Source organism: Haliotis cracherodii, unplaced genomic scaffold (assembly GCF_022045235.1).
Source record: "Haliotis cracherodii isolate W230 unplaced genomic scaffold, xgHalCrac1.p SCAF_23, whole genome shotgun sequence".
In the NCBI taxonomy this organism is placed as follows: Eukaryota; Metazoa; Mollusca; class Gastropoda; order Lepetellida; family Haliotidae; genus Haliotis; species Haliotis cracherodii.
This window is the reverse complement of record NW_027266279.1, coordinates 10,135,301-10,152,866: the sequence shown is the minus strand read 5'-3', so window position 1 is coordinate 10,152,866 and position 17,566 is coordinate 10,135,301. Positions and strand designations below refer to the sequence as shown.

Genomic DNA, 17,566 nt, shown 5'->3' with positions numbered 1-17,566 from the left:
GTATTGATATACCCTCCTACAAGTTTGATAATACGAGCATTTAGTCTTCTACAAATCTCAACTTGGACAGAATGCGTTTTCCCGCCATTTCGCGCATGCTTCTTTCCGGTTGTCGTTGAATCATAATAACGCCGTGTTTGTCAGATTCGTAGGCGCAAGACACACGTGGGTTTCATAAACCTCATAAGTACATGTAACAATTGTTCCGAGTGTAAAATTCTTCATCCTTAAAAATGTGAATGTAAATCACGACTTCAATGTTTTGAAAGACCTACTTTCGATACGCGGACGTGAAACCGGGGTCGAAAAATTAACGAAGTCGTTTTTGTAATTCGGTTAATGGCAAATTGCCGACATCAACCCTGTTATGAATTACAAGAACACGTATACAGCTTGAATTTTAATATATTTTCTAAACCTTAAAGGGGATATGTAACGTGAGAAGGCAAGGGAGACAGAGAGCACATGTTCACTTCGTCACACTGAACAGCATGGAACTTCCTACTGTAATATGGGCGTGGCTTAATAATATACGTACTCGCGATGTATATTGATGTCATAACTGACAAACTTGCGACTGTTGCCGGGTGCGTTTTCAACAAAAGAATGAACGGAAAAGATAAGAAAGACAGACTTTTCTTCAGAATTATTACATCGTACTTTCATTCATTATTTTCCTTTCTTGGTGAGTGTTGATCAACTAAATTAGATTTCTCAATATTCAATTTAAGTTTTATTTTCTGTAATGTTTACTCATGTATTGTTTATTCGTTAATCACATCTTAGTGTATGTATAATGTGTTTCAAAATTTGTATTTAACTATTTATTATATCTATTAATGAATTTATTTGAGTTAGATTGATCTGAATAATGTATAAAAATTTATTTAGAAGACTATGAAAGTGGGTTTTACACAACTTCAATTACTAGGACTGTCAGTAGACATGGGTCAAGCGCCCCTTAAACTATTCAGTTACCTTTTCCTTACATTGTATGTAGTTATCCTGAAGCAGGTGGGTACAATGTGGGAAGGCCATTTCTGGTGTCCCCCGCCGTGATAGTGCTGGAATATTGCTAAAAGCGGCGTAAAACCATACTTCCCCCATATACTCAACCATATCATATTTATATATGGGTCCTGTGTTTCTGTAATATCACTATATCCTGCTTCCGGGCCTGTAAGCTGAACACACAAATAAGTCCATTTGATATTTATGTTTACATTAATTCAGAGCTCCAGATAAGCATGACACCAGTTTGCAGGGCCTATATGAATAGTGTTTTTTAAATATTTAACTTAAATACCCACATGTGTAAAAACTAGTGGGTAACAGAAATTTGAATACTCAGATAGACTTACTGAATCCCAATGATTTTAAAATGCATCGGTAAAATACCCACAGCACCAAAAGCTTATCTGGAGCTCTGTTAATTATATCTACATACTGTGGTACATTATTTTCTTTTCTTACCAAATGGGTGAGCATGTTTTCTTGTTTTATCAAATGTCATGTGATTGACAGGACACAGTTGTTTTAATTCCGACCATTTTATAATATGTGAAATTTTTTTTTATATGAGAAATTGCCTTTTTCTCTACTTTCCTGGATGCAATCAGTTTAGAATCACTGCTCCTGTGAAAAAAGACCCTGTTTATCAAAACAGGCCAAACAGCTGTGATGGAGTCCTACAGTCAAGACATGACCCTACATCTTGATTGTCATTTTCCTAAGGCATGGGAGTAAACTGACTCTAAAAGTCCAGTTTCCACCCTTGCCGAAATTGTCTGGAATTTCTGGCTTCGATCGTAGCGCCGCTAGTGGCTATTACAAGTTTTGTTCCCTCTCTTCCCCTCCTACTGACCAATCAGATTCCACCCCTCATGTCATTTGCATTTGCTTCAAACAAAATGGGAGCGCCGAGTCAAGATGATCTGATTGATGATGAAGATATAGATTGTAATAAAACTTACTTCCAGAGTGCATCAAATTACGTGAGCACATTGATAAAAAACATGAAAATATTTGGAAAATATCTGTTGAAGCCAAGTTGACTGTACACATGTTTTGCAAATCCTGCAGTCCACTGAGATCTGTACATTGTAATCCATGTAGTTTACAAACTGGATGTCGATTTCGTTACACGATTTTGATTGGACTATGCACAGACTCGTTAGTTCGGGCAAAATATAACACCATAATTGCAGCCACGTTTGGCAAGGGTCGAAACTGGACTGTTATAGTCGGTTAACTCCCTTGCCTCTGGAAGACCGCCGTCATATAACTGGAATATTGCCCAGTGCGGCGTTAAACACCAAACCAACCAACCAACCTACAACAGTCACAGCACTAAGTTTGTTTTATGAACTGAGTATCAGGACCCTGGTGCACTAAAAGTGGTCTTAGCATTAATTAAATTGACATGCAACAATCTTACCACTAAGATCACTTTTGAAATGAGGACCGTAAAAGGTGACTATGCTTGTCGTAAAAGGCGCCTAACAGGATCGGGTGGTCAGGCTCGCTGACTTGGTTGATACATGTCATCGATCCCAATTGCGTGCATCGAGGTTCATGATATTGATCACTGGATTGTCTTGTCAGACTCGATTATTTACAGACCGCCGTCATATAGCTGGAATATTGCTGAGTGCGGCGTTAAACAACAAACCAACCAACCTACAACAGTCACAGCACTAAGATCACTTTTGAAATGAGGACCGTAAAAGGTGACTATGCTTGTCGTAAAAGGCGACTAACGGGATCGGGTGGTCAGGCTCGCAGACTTGGTTGATTCATGTCATCGATCCCAATTGCATGGATCTATGCTCATGATATTGATCACTGGATTGTCTGGTCCAGACTCGATTATTTATAGACCACCGTCATATAGCTGGAACATTGCTGAGAGTGGTATTAAACAACAAACAAACAAACTGAAATGAGGACCTAAAAGCTAGACCTGAGAGGTCATGTTTATCTTCCCTGTTGTCAGAAAAATAACACATCTTCTCTTTCTTTTCCACAGCATCATTCCTCATTCGGCCAGTTATAGAATTTACTGTTCAAGGAATCAATTTGAGAGACAACCCTCTCAAGGGCAAGCCTAGATGCCCTGTGTTGTCGGAGAAGAAGAATAGGGATGTCGAGCATGCTGTGTGCCGTTTTGTGACATATGATGCTGAGGATGCAGATAGTGTGCTCAACTTTAACCCAATCAAGCAAAACACTGAGTGCATCTTTGCCAAGCAAGCGAAAGTCTGGGGTTGTACAGGGTGGAACTCTTCTCTCAGTTTAGGTATGCTTTCATTATTCTCATGGAGATTTGTTACTGTAGGTGTTGAGTATACGATGTCAGACTGGTAGGCAGTCTCATTAAAGTCAGATCTTAGTTTTTGCTGCTGCTAAACAAAGATCTGAGGACATCCCATTACGGGTCATGTCAGACCGACCTTTCGTGAACTCTGACCGACCAATGGAATTACTGACAAGAAGTCGACATTAGCAAATCAGAAGGCAGCTTTCTCGTGCTTTACGGCACTAATTTCAAATTGGCGACTACGCTTTGAAACATTTTTGGACAAATTCACACTTAAAAATTTGAAACCTGAACAAAAGTAAATTCTTAGATGGCTAATATATGGTCTAGATTGTATAGATTCAGTCGTTAAGTTCGTAACTGTCGTTCGGAATACCCCGTTTTAAAGTTTTCGAGGCTGCATGAGGAGAAATCACATTGCGACTGTCACTTTCATGATCTTGTAAGCGACGCTCTGATTGGTTGGATACACCCAATCAGAGCATTCCAATCAAGCTGTACAGGCCTCAAAGTTGCGACGAAAACGGTCGCCAATGCGACCTAAATTTCAGTTTGTCTACTGTCTAAAGATCAGAGTTAGCCAAATGAGTACCTTGAAAAATATCTTGTGGCTACTAAATTCTATTGCTACACACAAAAATAAATAACAGCTGATCTTGGAAAAAATGTCTGCCTATAATTGTACTCGCAAATAATTCCTCCTTAAGTCGACAATGAACCAAAATACATAAATATTAATGTAATTAGTACTTTATGTTAGTTGACAATGCTCATTGGATAAGCAAGGATATACCTATATAATCGAGTAACATAAACTGCATCATTGTTCAAGTCACAAATAACAAAATCAAGTACACTTTCCACTGATATATGGACTTTCCAAGACTAGTGCTATGACTTGTACATATCATAATAATTATTTGGTGGTAGATTATTTCAAATTCTTTTGGCTACCTACAATATTTGCTTGACTTCTTTATTTTACCACTTGCTACCGAGAAAAAAATACTTGTAGCCTTATGGCTACTTGGTTAAAATTTACATTTTGAGGCCTGCAGAAGGGCTGTTATGATTCACTCGCGTATTCGGTGAATCGAACTGTATCCATTCATGAATTGAATTCGTAATTCGTGGCCACTAGAATGGAATATTTATGAATATGCAAGCGTATGCATTTACATAAAAAAAATACCCCTAAGAACATATTTTATGTATAGATATCTTCAAAAGACAACACTCTTATCCTATTTAATTTGACAGTATTGTGGTCACTGGTCATTGTCCCATTTGAGCAGATACTAGCACCTGGATAAGTGCAGCATATGAATAAATAATATATTAATAATATATTAAAAATGAACAAACCATGTCAAATAATTTATGTTATTGTTGCCTCACTGAACATGACAAATAATACATCAACTGCTGACTTGTTATTGTATTCGTGAATTAATATTCGTATTCGTCACCCTATATTCATGATGCGAATCGTACTCGCCTCATAGTGTATTCGTTGCAGCCCTAGTTTTTACAATGTTTGGTCATGTCAAGACAGATGATATATTCCATCTTTTCCTTTGCTCTCTGGCACTTATATTACAAGACCAGATCTTGGTAATTCCCTTTTAATCTTGTTAAATCTAACAATGTTAACAAATATGAACTTTAAAAAAAAAAAAACTTTTGAAAAAATCATGAATTTTTTCTCAATTTGCCTGCCAAGGGCACTTAGTGTGGTATCCCAGATATATCCCAGTGTCAACTCCATATACTGCAGTATCATTTCTTTTCTTTCCCCTCAAACACAACCACGGAACAGAGGAGAATGTTTACAGGTAAGTTTATATTCAGTATTCTTTAACTCATACAATATTTACTTAACAGGTGTACCTATATGTTGTTTAATGGGCTCACCTCAACATATTCAACAGTTCACCCTGATAATGTTTCTAGGTTTGTCAGGGGCATGGGTGGCCCAGTCGTCTGAGGAGCTGTGCAGAGTTGCGTCCCTTGGGCACAAACCTCTCATTGTGGGTTGGAATCCCCGTTCACCCCAATTATGTTTCTAGGTTTGTCAGCACCATACCCGTGCTCGTGGGTTTCACTGAAGTTGTAAATGTCTGAGAGCTGCATCAGTTTGGGCTTTCCTCCCACATTCAGCTGACACGCTGTGGAATAACTGGAATACTGTTAAAAGCGGTGTTAAAGGGCAAGTTCACACGGAAATGAACCTTTTTTTCTTGTACTTTTTCCACATTAAAAGTGTCATAGACAAAAATATAAAAACATCATATTTAATTAAGATATTTTTTGCACTAAAACGATTTATATTTTTCACATTTACCAAGTGTTCTATTTCCATAACAAAAACACCATGGCTTATGTCCCTTGCAATATGACGTCATTGGTGCCAATTGATAAACATTATGACGTCATCATGCTTTGTTAGAGCCGCTTCACGTGGTGTAGGTATAGTTTTGTGATTCTAGCATCTCAGATGCCAGCCAGAATTCTGTTATGCTGAGTCACCACTGCGCCGGAGTGTGTCGTAGACCATGTTGTTTTACCGCAAACTGGTCCTTGATATCTTTTGCGTTGAGAATAGACAGGGACCAAGTTGAATTTGCACCAATTACGTCATAATCTAAGGGGGATAACTCAGGCCTATTTCGCTCGTAAAACGAAGGCCTCATAACGGCATATCACTTTCACACTATTGTGAGCTTCCTACTTTCGCTGTGAAAAAAATGAGTGTATATTTTCAAACACAGATACTAACTAATTCTAAAATTGCGTTTTGTTTAGAAAAAGAAAGAAAGTGATTTTTGCGTGTACACTTCCCCTTTAAACCCCACTCACTCACTCAATCACTCACTCAATCACTCACTCACTCGTTCAATGTCAGCTGATATCAAAAGGATGATTTTGATGTGATAGTTCAAGAATAGTTTATTCCCATGGCTTACAGGTGACTGTTGCCATGTGCTCTCACTGGATAGTCATCTCCGAAGGCTCTAATGTGCATGACATAACAATGCACTATATAGTGTTAGCCTTACAAATACTCAACAGATATTACACATGAAGATCTGTTTTTGGTTTGGTTTGTTGTTGAACACCACACTCAGCAATATTCCAGCTATATGACAGCTGTCTGTAAATAATCGAGTCTAGACCAGACAATCCAGTGATTGACATCATGAGCATCGAAACACGCAATTGGGATCAATGACATGCATCAACCAGCCTGACCACCCGATCCCGTTAGTCACCTCTTACGGCAAGCATGGGTTGCTGGAGACCTATTCTACCCCGGATCTTCACAGGTTCGCTGGAGATCTGAAATTGATCTTCAGCAACCCATGCTTGTTGTAAGAGGCGACTAATGGGATTGGGTGGTCAGGCTTGCTGACTTGGTTGATGCATGCCATCGTATCCCAATTAAGTGGATTGATGCTCATGATGTCAGTCACTAGATTTTCTTGTCCACACTTGATTACTTACATACCCCGGTCACATAGCTGGAATACTGCAGAGTTATATTGCATTAAACAAGAAACAAACAAAGACGAGGATATTTCTGTCATCTTTCTAGTAACCATGGTAACCAAACTGCTTATTTCTCCAAATCCAGTTCCTACAGGGAAAGTTTTCAGGTTTTTAAACTAAGTTATACTGGCAAGCATTTTGAAGAAAAATAATTATTTTGTTGAAATGGGATTTTTTATAGTTCGTATTTAGAAAATTTAGATGAATCTTAACATTGTATTTTGAGATTGTGGCCTTGGTCCAGTCAGACCACCATTGGGGTCAGGTGCTTGGGTCCTCGTACGCTTTAAAACAAGAATACATGTATATATATAGAATGACCGAAGGGGATTATGTCGTGGCGCAGTCCGTCCGTCTGTCCGTCCCACAGAGGGTACTAAGCTTGTGAAATCAACTCCTACAGTTTGCAGAGACACTCTACACACAAGATGTCGACATGTTGATGATACGCATATCACAGTCCCGTTTCATTTCGACAAATTGTGACAGAGTTACTGCCCCTGTTTTACGGAGCTTCATGAAATCTACTCCTCCTCCAGTCTCCAGAGAATATCACAATATCTAACTATAACTATATTACTTTCCTTGTATAAGGCTTTTGTGGGTGAGCTACATCCTTATGGCATTAGCATTCAGACTGGATTACTCCCAACAAAATGTTCTGCACAATTTGTTTCAAATGCAGTGCCATCTACTGTTGTTATTTCATAAAATACAAAGAAAATATAAACTCGTTAAAAAAATTCATGCGGGGGATGTTGTGCTCTCAGAGCACTCGTGTTTAAAAGATGTAGCAACATCATATTGGACATGATTTATTTTTTGGTTGTCAATATTTTTTTATCTCATCAATCAGCATCGTGGCTAAGGCTAAAAAAAGAATTAAAGTCTTGGTTCTCAGGCACTGTCCACATCAACATAAAGTTCATTGCACATTTTGTTTTTGTTTCCATTTTAATTTTTTTTGTGCATTGTGTTTAAGTATTAGGATTTTTAATTGTTTTTGAAAATGGAAATAAAAACAAAACATGCGAGAGACTTTATGATGATGCAGGTGGTGAATGAGAACAAAGACTATTATTTTGTTTAGCCTAAGAGTGGATTATTTACAGGCTGTATTCAAATATATGATACAGCTGAAATATTGCAGAGTGTGGCGTTAAACAACAAACAAATAGCTTTATAACCATAAGGGGTGGTGGGGTAGGCTCGTAGCTAAAGTGTTTGGTCGTCACGCCAAATATCAGGGTTCGATTCCCCACATGTGTACAATGTGTGAAGCCCATTTCTGGTGTCCCCTGCCGTGCTATTGCTGGAATATTGCAAAGAATGGAGTAAAACTATACTCACTTATAATCATGATAACAGTCACTCACTTGCAAATGAGTTGATTTTTCTAGCACTTGCCTGTGTGATATGTTTTGAAATGGTTCAGCTCACCAACATGTGTTTCAGATCACTTCCCACTCTGTTGAAATTCAGCATGGTCTGTGAAGAGCTTGGATTGGATATGTTTCTGATAGAACTTCCTGGAGAGGAATACGGAAGGGACGTAAATGTAAGTCCTTTATTGTAATTAAGTCCTACTTGGTCGAAGCAAATTTATATACCGCTAGCTCAAGGGCTGGGACGAGTCCAAATTTACTACCCGGGTACCCGACCCGCAATTGCCTGACCCTAACCGGGGACCCATTGTAGGTCTCAAGAGTTGGGAAACGAAGTGTTTGATTTGGAACTGTTTTACCGCAGCCTTTTCCAAAACTGTTTAGATACATGTATAGATCATGCGTACGCTGAAATTGATTGAAGCTTTGTCTTTACTCATACATATACACGTCAAAAGGAATGTGTGCATCGTCAGAAAGAAATGTGAAGATTAGCGACTTGTAGTGTAACCACTGAGCTATCCATGCTATAGTGAGTTTTTGTCATTAAACAATATAGCACGTGACTAACCATGAGTCCGGGTCTCATGTTTGCTGGATTCTTTGTGGCAAAGTTGAGAACCATCAACAACATTAGCACAACACCAGAACCAACAACAGCACAACACCAGTACCAACAACAGCACAGCACCAGAACCAGCAACAGTGCAACACCAGAACCAACAACAGTGCAACACCAGAACCAGCAACAGTGCAACACCAGAACCAACAACAGCACAGCACCAGAACCAGCAACAGTGCAACACCAGAACCAACACCATCAACAACAGCATGGCACCAGAACCAACAACAGCAACAGAACCAAAAACAGCACAACACCAGAACCAACACCGTCAACAACTGCACAGCACCAGAACCACCAACAGGAACAGAACTAACAATAGTGCAACACCAGAACCAACAGCACAATGCCAGAGCCGACAACTGCACTGGAGCAAACAACAGCACAACACCAGAACCAACAACAATAGCACAACACCAGAACCAACAACAGCACCAGAACAACAACAGGACCAGCACCAACAACAGCACAACACCAGAACCAACAGCACAACACCCGAACCAACAGCACAGCACAAGAACCAACAACAGCAAAACACCAGAACCAACAACAGCACACCACCAGAACCAACAACAGCACACCACCAGAACCAAAAAGAACACAGCATCAGAACAACAACAGCACCAGAATCAACAACAGCGCAGCACCAGAACAACAGGACCAGCACCAACAACAGCACAACAACAGGACCAACAACAGCATTCATTTCCAGTTCTGCTGTGTTTTAATCATTCTTAAAAGAATCATTTAATAACTGCACCTTGAAATAATTAATAATCCTAAGGCAAGTGTGTCCACTAGTCTATATCATATCATGTTTCCCGACAAGTTTGCCTTTTGCCAAATACACGTATTTCTTTGCTATTGTACTCTGGACCGCTTTCGTGGTCTAGTGGTAGAGCGTCCGCCCGAAGAGCGGAAGGTCCGGGCTCGATCCCCGGCTGCGTCATACCAAATGACGTTTAAAGATGGTACTTGTTATTACCCTGTCTGGCGCTCGGACTGAAACAAGGACTGGTCGGCCCTTAGTCAGTTTACTGTCTCTGAGTTGGGTATTCATGTTTAACTTCGGCATGGTATCTCAGTGGGCTAGCACTATAAATCGGAATGAGTCCGGACTAAAGTACTCACGGAAATGAAAAAAACTGTTTTTTCAATCTCAGATTTTATATAAATGCAGTTGATATACAAAATATATAAATATTCAAACAACTCAATTAGTACTAATTTGGCCTTGGCACAAATACAGCGTATCAAAGGTTTTGATGTATTTTTACAGTAAAAGTGTGTAAAAATATGATCAAAACAGACTATTGTAACACTGAGCATAACCAGGTGTTAGTAGATCAAGGTGAATGTCCATGACCTATGAAACCCTGACGACAGGTGAAAACAGGTGCTTGATTTGTCAGTGGTTAGTGATTGTGAGTGGCATTGTGGGATAGCATATTCCCTTCTCAAATAACAACTTACATGTCATTATTATTATGTACATAAACATAGCTGTTATTTTTATTGTTGTTTTGAGAACTTTTTTCCAGGCTAATTTGCATAATGCCTATAGCCTGTTTCTGCCATGTCATTTTGGACTTATTTTTGAATGTTGAAAGTGCTTACAAATTACCTCCTGTAAAGTACATTTTGTATTGAGCTCTGAGATAAAACTAGCAAATCCAGACTAGTACTTTTCCAGTTGTTTTGTTATTTCGTATTTACATCTTCATAATGCTTTGTGTCGATTATCAAATCCAGCAAAAGTTTTTTTCCATTTCCATGAGTACTTTAGTACAAGCAGCCACAGACACACACACACACACACACAGACACACACACACGTGCAGGCACGTTGCTATATAAGTGCAATAATCTTGGACACGACGTTAAACCCAATTTCACCTCACCTCACTATTGTACTTTGGGGCGATTGATGCGAACGTAAAATATGAAAATATGATCTGCATGAAGCCAGTGCATCATATACCTGTTCTATTGTGATGAATACTCTGGGTCCCTTTACCTCCGTTGGTTCGTATTGAGTCTGATCCAATCCATTAAGTCCCTTGAGCGAGAGTATGACTGGGACGCCGCAACTTAATATGCAGAGTTTCGTCCCTTGGGCACGTAAGGCACGTGGAGGGTTCGAATTCTGATTCGACCCGATTTGGTTTCAAAGTTTGTCAGCACCATAACCGTGCTCGTGTCTATCACCAAAGTGGTAAACGTCTGAAACATGCACGACTTCAGGTTTTCCTTCCACATTACGCTGACACGCCGTGAAATAACTGGAATACTGTTAAAAGCGGGCGTTATCCAACTCACTCAATCACTTATGAGCGAGGGATATTATTCATAAGACATAGGCGGTACCTGGAAAGGGGGGCAGAAGGTGTGTGTGTGTGTGTGTGTGTGTGTGTGAGGAAGGGGGGGCAGAGGTGCTTGTCGTTAGGGGCGACTAACGGGATCGGGTGGCCAGGCTCGCTGACTTGGTTGATGCATGTTATCGTATCCCAATTGCGGGGATGCTGCCAATCACTTGATTGTCTGGTCAGGCTCGATTATTTTACAGACCGTCGTAAAGCAGGAATATTGCTGAGTGCGGCGTCAAGCAACCAACCAACCAACCGACCAACCGAGAGAGGATTCTGTTATTGGACCCTCCCGTACTAAAATGCTGGCGAAGACCCGGGTTCGATTCCCGACATGGGTACGATGTGTGAAGCCCATTTCTGGTGTCCCCCGCCGTGATATTGCTGGAATATTGCTAAAAGCGGCGTAAAACCATACTCATTCACTCACTCTAAAATGCTGGATCTGCCCTTGTAACAGAAAGTTTATATGACTCCTGATTTAGGCATTGTTCTTTAAAAAAAATATTTTTCCTTTTTGCAACTTTTCTTCATCATATTCCACTGGGAATTGATACGATCGGAATACATAGATCGTCGTGAATGGTTTGCGAGACAGAGTCTCACTGTGTCCTTTGACACACAACCAATTACCGCAATCCAACGCAGCTTGCAGTAATCAGCGCCAAGGGGGTGCGTCTAGGTGAACCGGCAACCCAGTGTAATGTCAGTGGGTAATTTCTCATCAATTACAGTCCACGGACTAATTTTTCCCGTCAAAATTACATATATCCCATTTATGGTTAATATTGTTTATGACCGTTAATCTGTGTTGTTACGTATCAGGGTGCAAAGCTCACATGCCTATCACATTTAGATGTAAGCAAAACCATTTTTGACTCGTTATTTATGTGTTGAAATTATTTTGTTATTACATGGAGATTTTTGTTTTACGTTGCGGTACATACAGCATTATGGCTAATGGGCAGAGCACGAGTGCAGACTTGATAGGTTAACGTTATGCGAGTTATTATGAAACTGTTGTCGCACAGAGTAGAGGATCGGTCGTTTTTGTATCGAGATTGGATATATTTTCTGCTAAAGCTACAGCTGCAAAACCAGATATTGTTTAAATTAAATCTATGAGCCATATTTTAAAAAAAAGAAAAACACCTTGCAACCTAATTTTTGTGTGATAGGCTTTTTTTTTTTTTTTTTCAACATCCTGAAGCATAATTATCATTTTCAAGAATTTTCCGTGACAAAATATATTTTTGCTAAAATCCCAGCCTCCCCGACCAAGAATATAAATTGATGGGTTCCTAAAAGTTGCATACCGCAGTAATTGCATACTTATCACAGTTTGTTAATCGTATTATGATCTTCCATAGATGTGATGTAAAACAAAATGATCGTAATTTAACCCCATGTGAGACCCGTGAAGAACCAGAGAAGAATAGGTCTTCAGCAACCCATGCTTTCCGTAACAGGCGACTATGCTTGTCGTAAGAGACGGCTAACGGGATCAGGGGGTCAGGCTCGCTGACTTGGTTGACGCATGTCATCGATCCCAATTGCGTGTATCGATGCTCATGATGTCAATTACAGGATTGTCTGATCTAGACTCGATTATTTACAGACAGCCGTCGACCCGTGAAGATTCCGGGGTAGAATAGGTCTTCAGCAACCCATGCTTGCCGTAAAAAGTGACTATGCTTGTCGTTAAAGGCGACTACCGGGACCGGGTGGTCAGGCTCGCTGACTTGGTTGATTCATGTCATCGATCCCAATTGCGTGGTTCGATGCTCATGATATCAATCACTGGATTGTCTGATCTAGATTCGATTATTTACAGACCGCCGTCATATAGCTGGAATATTGCTGAGTGCGGCGTAAAACAACAAACCAACCAACCAACAAACCCAAGGCAGGGGTTGTTAACGGACTCAAAAGAGTCAAGTTTCCACTTTTACGGTTAGTTAACTCCCTTGGATGTCAATGTGGTGGACTATCTTTCAAAAGGCCAGAGCTTTTTATGCTGCGCTTTTGGTGCAATTAATTGATGAAATTATTACTAAGAGGCGTGGGAAGCTGAGAAAAGGTGTACTCTTCCATCAAGAAAATGCGCCAGTGCACAAATCAGCCATTGCTATTTTTACAACCCACGAGTGCGGCTTTAAACTCCTTCAGCACCCTTCTTGAAGACAATGACTCTATCGGTCGGTCTGCCGATACATCTGTCACACGCGTAGACATAAATCCACAAACTTTGCCGCCATCTGGATTGTTGCCAAGGAAACGCTACAAACGTCATCTTTCCAAACCAAAATGACGCTAGAGAATGGATATTATTGAGACCATTAATTGACCGACCGTTTGATATTCTACAGCTGCGAAACCGGATATTTTGTTTTAAATACAACGTTTAAGACTAAATATACTTTAATATTTTGACAACTGCCGGTATAGGATAAGGCGGTTCGTTGTAACTGAGTAAGTAATCACTGGTGGTTGGTCTCAGCAGCGCCTAAATGCCACAAGACTCCGCGAAGCTGATCTTTGACGCTTAGAAGTTGTATCTAATAATGAGGTCTCGTTACTGAAGGGGCGTGACACTAAATATTTAGCTCACCTGACAAAGTCAACAGAGCTTTTGTCATGGCACGATGTTCGTCGTCTTTTGTTGTTGTTTTGCTTTTTGTTTATTTTTTTCAATGTGGACAATTTTTATTGACCTTGCAGTCAACCACTCACGAAATACAGACACAACACATTTCGGCATCTATGTCTTCTTGTGGCCGTCGGTCTGTCGTTAACGTTTCCATTTTCGACAACCCCTGTGAAACTGACATGTCTATGAAGCTGCACCTTTGCATGAGTGTTTCCAGCTATATTGTTTCTAACTATAAAACGTGCTCACAAAACTCCCATTAAATTGCCTCCGTGGTCCAGTGGGAGAGCGGGAGGTCGGGGTTCGATCACAGGCCGCGTTGTACCAAAAGACGTTAAAAGATGGTACTTGTTGTTATCCTGTCTGGCGCTCGGCATTAAGGGGCTAAAACAAGGACTGGTCGGCTCGGAATCAGTATACTGTGTCTGAGTGGGGTATCCATGTTAAACTGCGGCATTGTATCACTTGAACCCACGTTATACCCTATTTCCTCACCCCAGCTTCTCTTTCAATCGCATCTTCCCGAGGCAAGAGCATTAACTGACTAAAAAAGACCAGTTTCCACCCTTGCCGAACTTGGCTGGAATTCCTGGGTTAGGTCGTAGCGCCACCAGTGGTCATTACGAGTTATGTCCCTTCTAAGCCTCTCCTATGCACCAATCAGATTCCACTTATCGTATCGCTTGCATTTGTTACAAACAAAATGGCGGCGTCCAGTCAAGACGATCTGATCGATAATCAAGATCTATATTGTGATAAAACGGGTCTTATATCTCGAAATGCATCAAATCACGCGAGCATCTTGATTAAAAACATTAAAAGATTTGGAAAATAACTGTTGGCAACGAGTTGGCGGCGCACATGCTTTGCAAATCTTGCAATCGACCGAAATCTGCACGAAAGTTTACGAACCATATTTCGATGTCGTTGCGCGATTTTGATTGGGCTATGCATAGACTCGTTAGTCCAGCCAAAATTTTACTCCATAATACCAGCCAAGATCTGCAAGGGCGGAACTTGGGACTTTTATAGTCAGTTAACTCTCTTGCCTTGGAAAGATGTTTCAAACGATGACATGCCACGAACCAAGTCACCTTGCCTGACCACCAGATCCATTTTCTCGCCTACTGCAAGGTAACTGGGGCCACTTCTTTCCTTGAATTCTTGAATGATATACCGTGATAAATATCTTTTATCGCTATCTGCCTCGTCCACATTACATCGGACTTTCCTCCCACATCAAGCTGACAAGCCGTGATATAAGTTGAATACTTTTCAAAGATGTGTTAAACCCAACTCACTCACTCCGGGGTAGAATAGGTCATCAGCAACCCATGCTTGCCGTAAGAGGCGACTAACGGGATCGGGTGGTCAGGCTGGCCGACTTGGTTGATGCATGTCATCGTATCCTAATTGCGTGGATCGATGCTCATGATGACAATCCTTGGATTGTCTGGTCAATACTCGATTTTAAACATACCGCCGTCATATAGCTGGAATATTGCTGAGTGCGACGTTAAACAACAAACAAACAAACAATACAATGTTGTAAAAACACAGACATTCATTTGAGTGTCAGAGTTCAGTTGTTCAATATTAAATTTTGTTTTGTCTGTTTCAGATATTTGGAGACGCAGTGAGGCGTGTGCTGAAACAAATATCCGACAACGATCCAACCGGGTACCGGTGTATGGACAAGTCCTACATCGCCAGGAGGGGATGGGTCTTTGAATTCAATAAAATAACCTTCTTCATCACCACATTCGCACCGTGTTACCCGGTCGATAATTCCCGATACGGTTTTGAGTGTGATAACTGTTACGTCGCTCTCCAGCCGGAGATTTCGTTTGCTCAACATGACTTGCCACCCGACACCCCTTCAACTGAATGGGAATGTCCCGTAACCGTGCGCGACAAGATTCGTGTTGGATTCAGGAATTCCGGGAGAGAATACCATATAAGGAACACGATATATTACCCAATGGCCGAAGACGTGGTAAAGCCGTTGGGAAGAGATGACCCGATTGTAGAATGGTGGAAGAAGAGAGACATGGGGATGAAAACAAAATAAAATAGACATACATTGCCTCGGCCTCGGACATAACAACAAGAAGACGTTTTGAACAACAAAAAACAAACAAACAAACAAACAAACAAACAATAGTGGGCTTGTAGAGAATGTAATACCCGGCCATAAATATACTAAAACACACAAGCATACATTAAAATATCTAAAATATTTGATAAAATTACATCATCTCTTAGACATTATACAACTCATCACCAGAAGATCCGGGCAAGAATTTGTTTTCAGCAACCCATGCTTGTGATAATAGGCGACTAACGGGATCGGGTCGTCAGGCTCGCTGATTTGAATGATGCATGTCGTCATATCCCAATTGCGTAGATCGATGCTCATGATGTTAATCACTGGATTGTCTGGTCCAGACTCGATTATTTACAGACCGACGTCCTATAGCTGGAATATTGCTGAGTGCGGCGTCCAACACAAAAACAAACAAACCTCATCTTCTCTGCACAAGGGGGCTTTGGGAGCTGTGTGGTAGCCAGGGTGCTGTTATATAAAGCGATTTTTTCGCTAAGGTGACCGTATACCCATATCTTAACATAGACTTATGAGAGTCGTTGCGCTAAGGTTGTTTTGTTCAACGGAACCCAGTTTCTATTCGCAGGGTTAATCAACCACACCGAAGCTGTGATAGATCTTTTCATTGGGACGTTTGTTTTGTCCAGTGCGTCTCAGTCGCGTTTATTGGGACGTTTGTTTTGTGTAGTAAGCTGTGATACTAGTGATACGGTTATTTGAAGTGTTGATGAACGGTAAATAAAACACGTATTTTGTAAGGTACACAAAATTATCTTTTCATTGTATTTTGGGGGGCTGCGACTACTGCCTTGTGTAATGAAAGTAAAACAGCAGTATTATCAAATGTTGGTGGTTAAAGCGTTCGCTGTTGTCTGGTTCCGACTCGATTAATTACAGACCGCCGTCATATAGCTGGAATATTGCTGAGTGCGGCGTAAAACAACAAACAAACAAACGAACGAACAATAAAGCGTTCGCTCGTGGCACCGAAGACCCATATGGGTACATTGTGTGAAGCGCATTTCTAATGTCCCCCACCGTGATTGCTGGAATATTGCGTAAAAACGTACTCAAAATATAAGGTTTGCACGAATAGGGTGGTCAACGGAAGGCTAACCTCCACTCGAGTCTGACGTCGAATGTCCAATCTCTCCGTCACTGTCGGTCTCCCATATAAATCTAATCTGAGGCACCTCTATACAGTTATTGTCCAGGGGATATCTGACCCGTGAAGATCCGGGGTAGAATAGGTCTTCAGCAAAACATGCTTGTCGTAAAAGGCGACTAACGGGATCGGGTGGTCAGGATCGCTGACTTGGTTGATGCATGTCATCGTATCCCAATTGCGTGGATCGATGCTCTTGATGTCAAAATTACTGGATTGTCTGGTCCAGACTCGATTATTTACAAACCGAGGTCATATAGCTGGAATATTGCTGAGTGCAGCGTTAAACAACAAACAAACAAACAAGGGATATCAACAACTAAAAAAAGTTAAGGATACCCGATTCTTTCATATCAGTACAGTTTATCCGTCATGCCAAGCTCCTTACAGAGATGCATCACTC

The 17,566-nt window shown here is 40.7% G+C and overlaps 1 protein-coding gene across 2 annotated transcripts; it reads left to right on the top strand.

Moving 5' to 3' along the window:
- The first annotated feature begins 296 nt into the window (after nt 1-296).
- On the top strand, nt 297-16,418 carry LOC139471724 (uncharacterized). 2 transcript variants are annotated; one of them, XM_071254206.1, is made up of 5 exons: nt 297-685; nt 3,029-3,298; nt 5,139-5,154; nt 8,351-8,426; nt 15,513-16,418. In XM_071254206.1, exons 1-5 carry the CDS (start codon nt 544-546, stop codon nt 15,960-15,962), a joined length of 954 nt encoding a protein of 317 aa, XP_071110307.1. In that variant the 5' UTR covers nt 297-543; the 3' UTR covers nt 15,963-16,418. The 2 variants fall into 2 exon arrangements, with proteins under 2 accessions (XP_071110307.1, XP_071110306.1); XM_071254205.1 differs by having other exon boundaries at nt 8,324-8,426.
- The last annotated feature ends 1,148 nt before the right edge of the window (nt 16,419-17,566 follow it).

What these genes read in the sequence shown, in the direction of transcription:
- LOC139471724 (XM_071254205.1), top strand. Translation starts at nt 544, where the DNA reads ATGTATATTGATGTCATAACTGACAAACTTGCGACTGTTGCCGGGTGC. An exon ending in TTCATTATTTTCCTTTCTTG is followed by an intron (nt 686 to 3,028) that starts GTGAGTGTTGAT and finishes TCTTTTCCACAG; the next exon opens with CATCATTCCTCATTCGGCCA. An exon ending in AATACGGAAGGGACGTAAAT is followed by an intron (nt 8,427 to 15,512) that starts GTAAGTCCTTTA and finishes TGTCTGTTTCAG; the next exon opens with ATATTTGGAGACGCAGTGAG.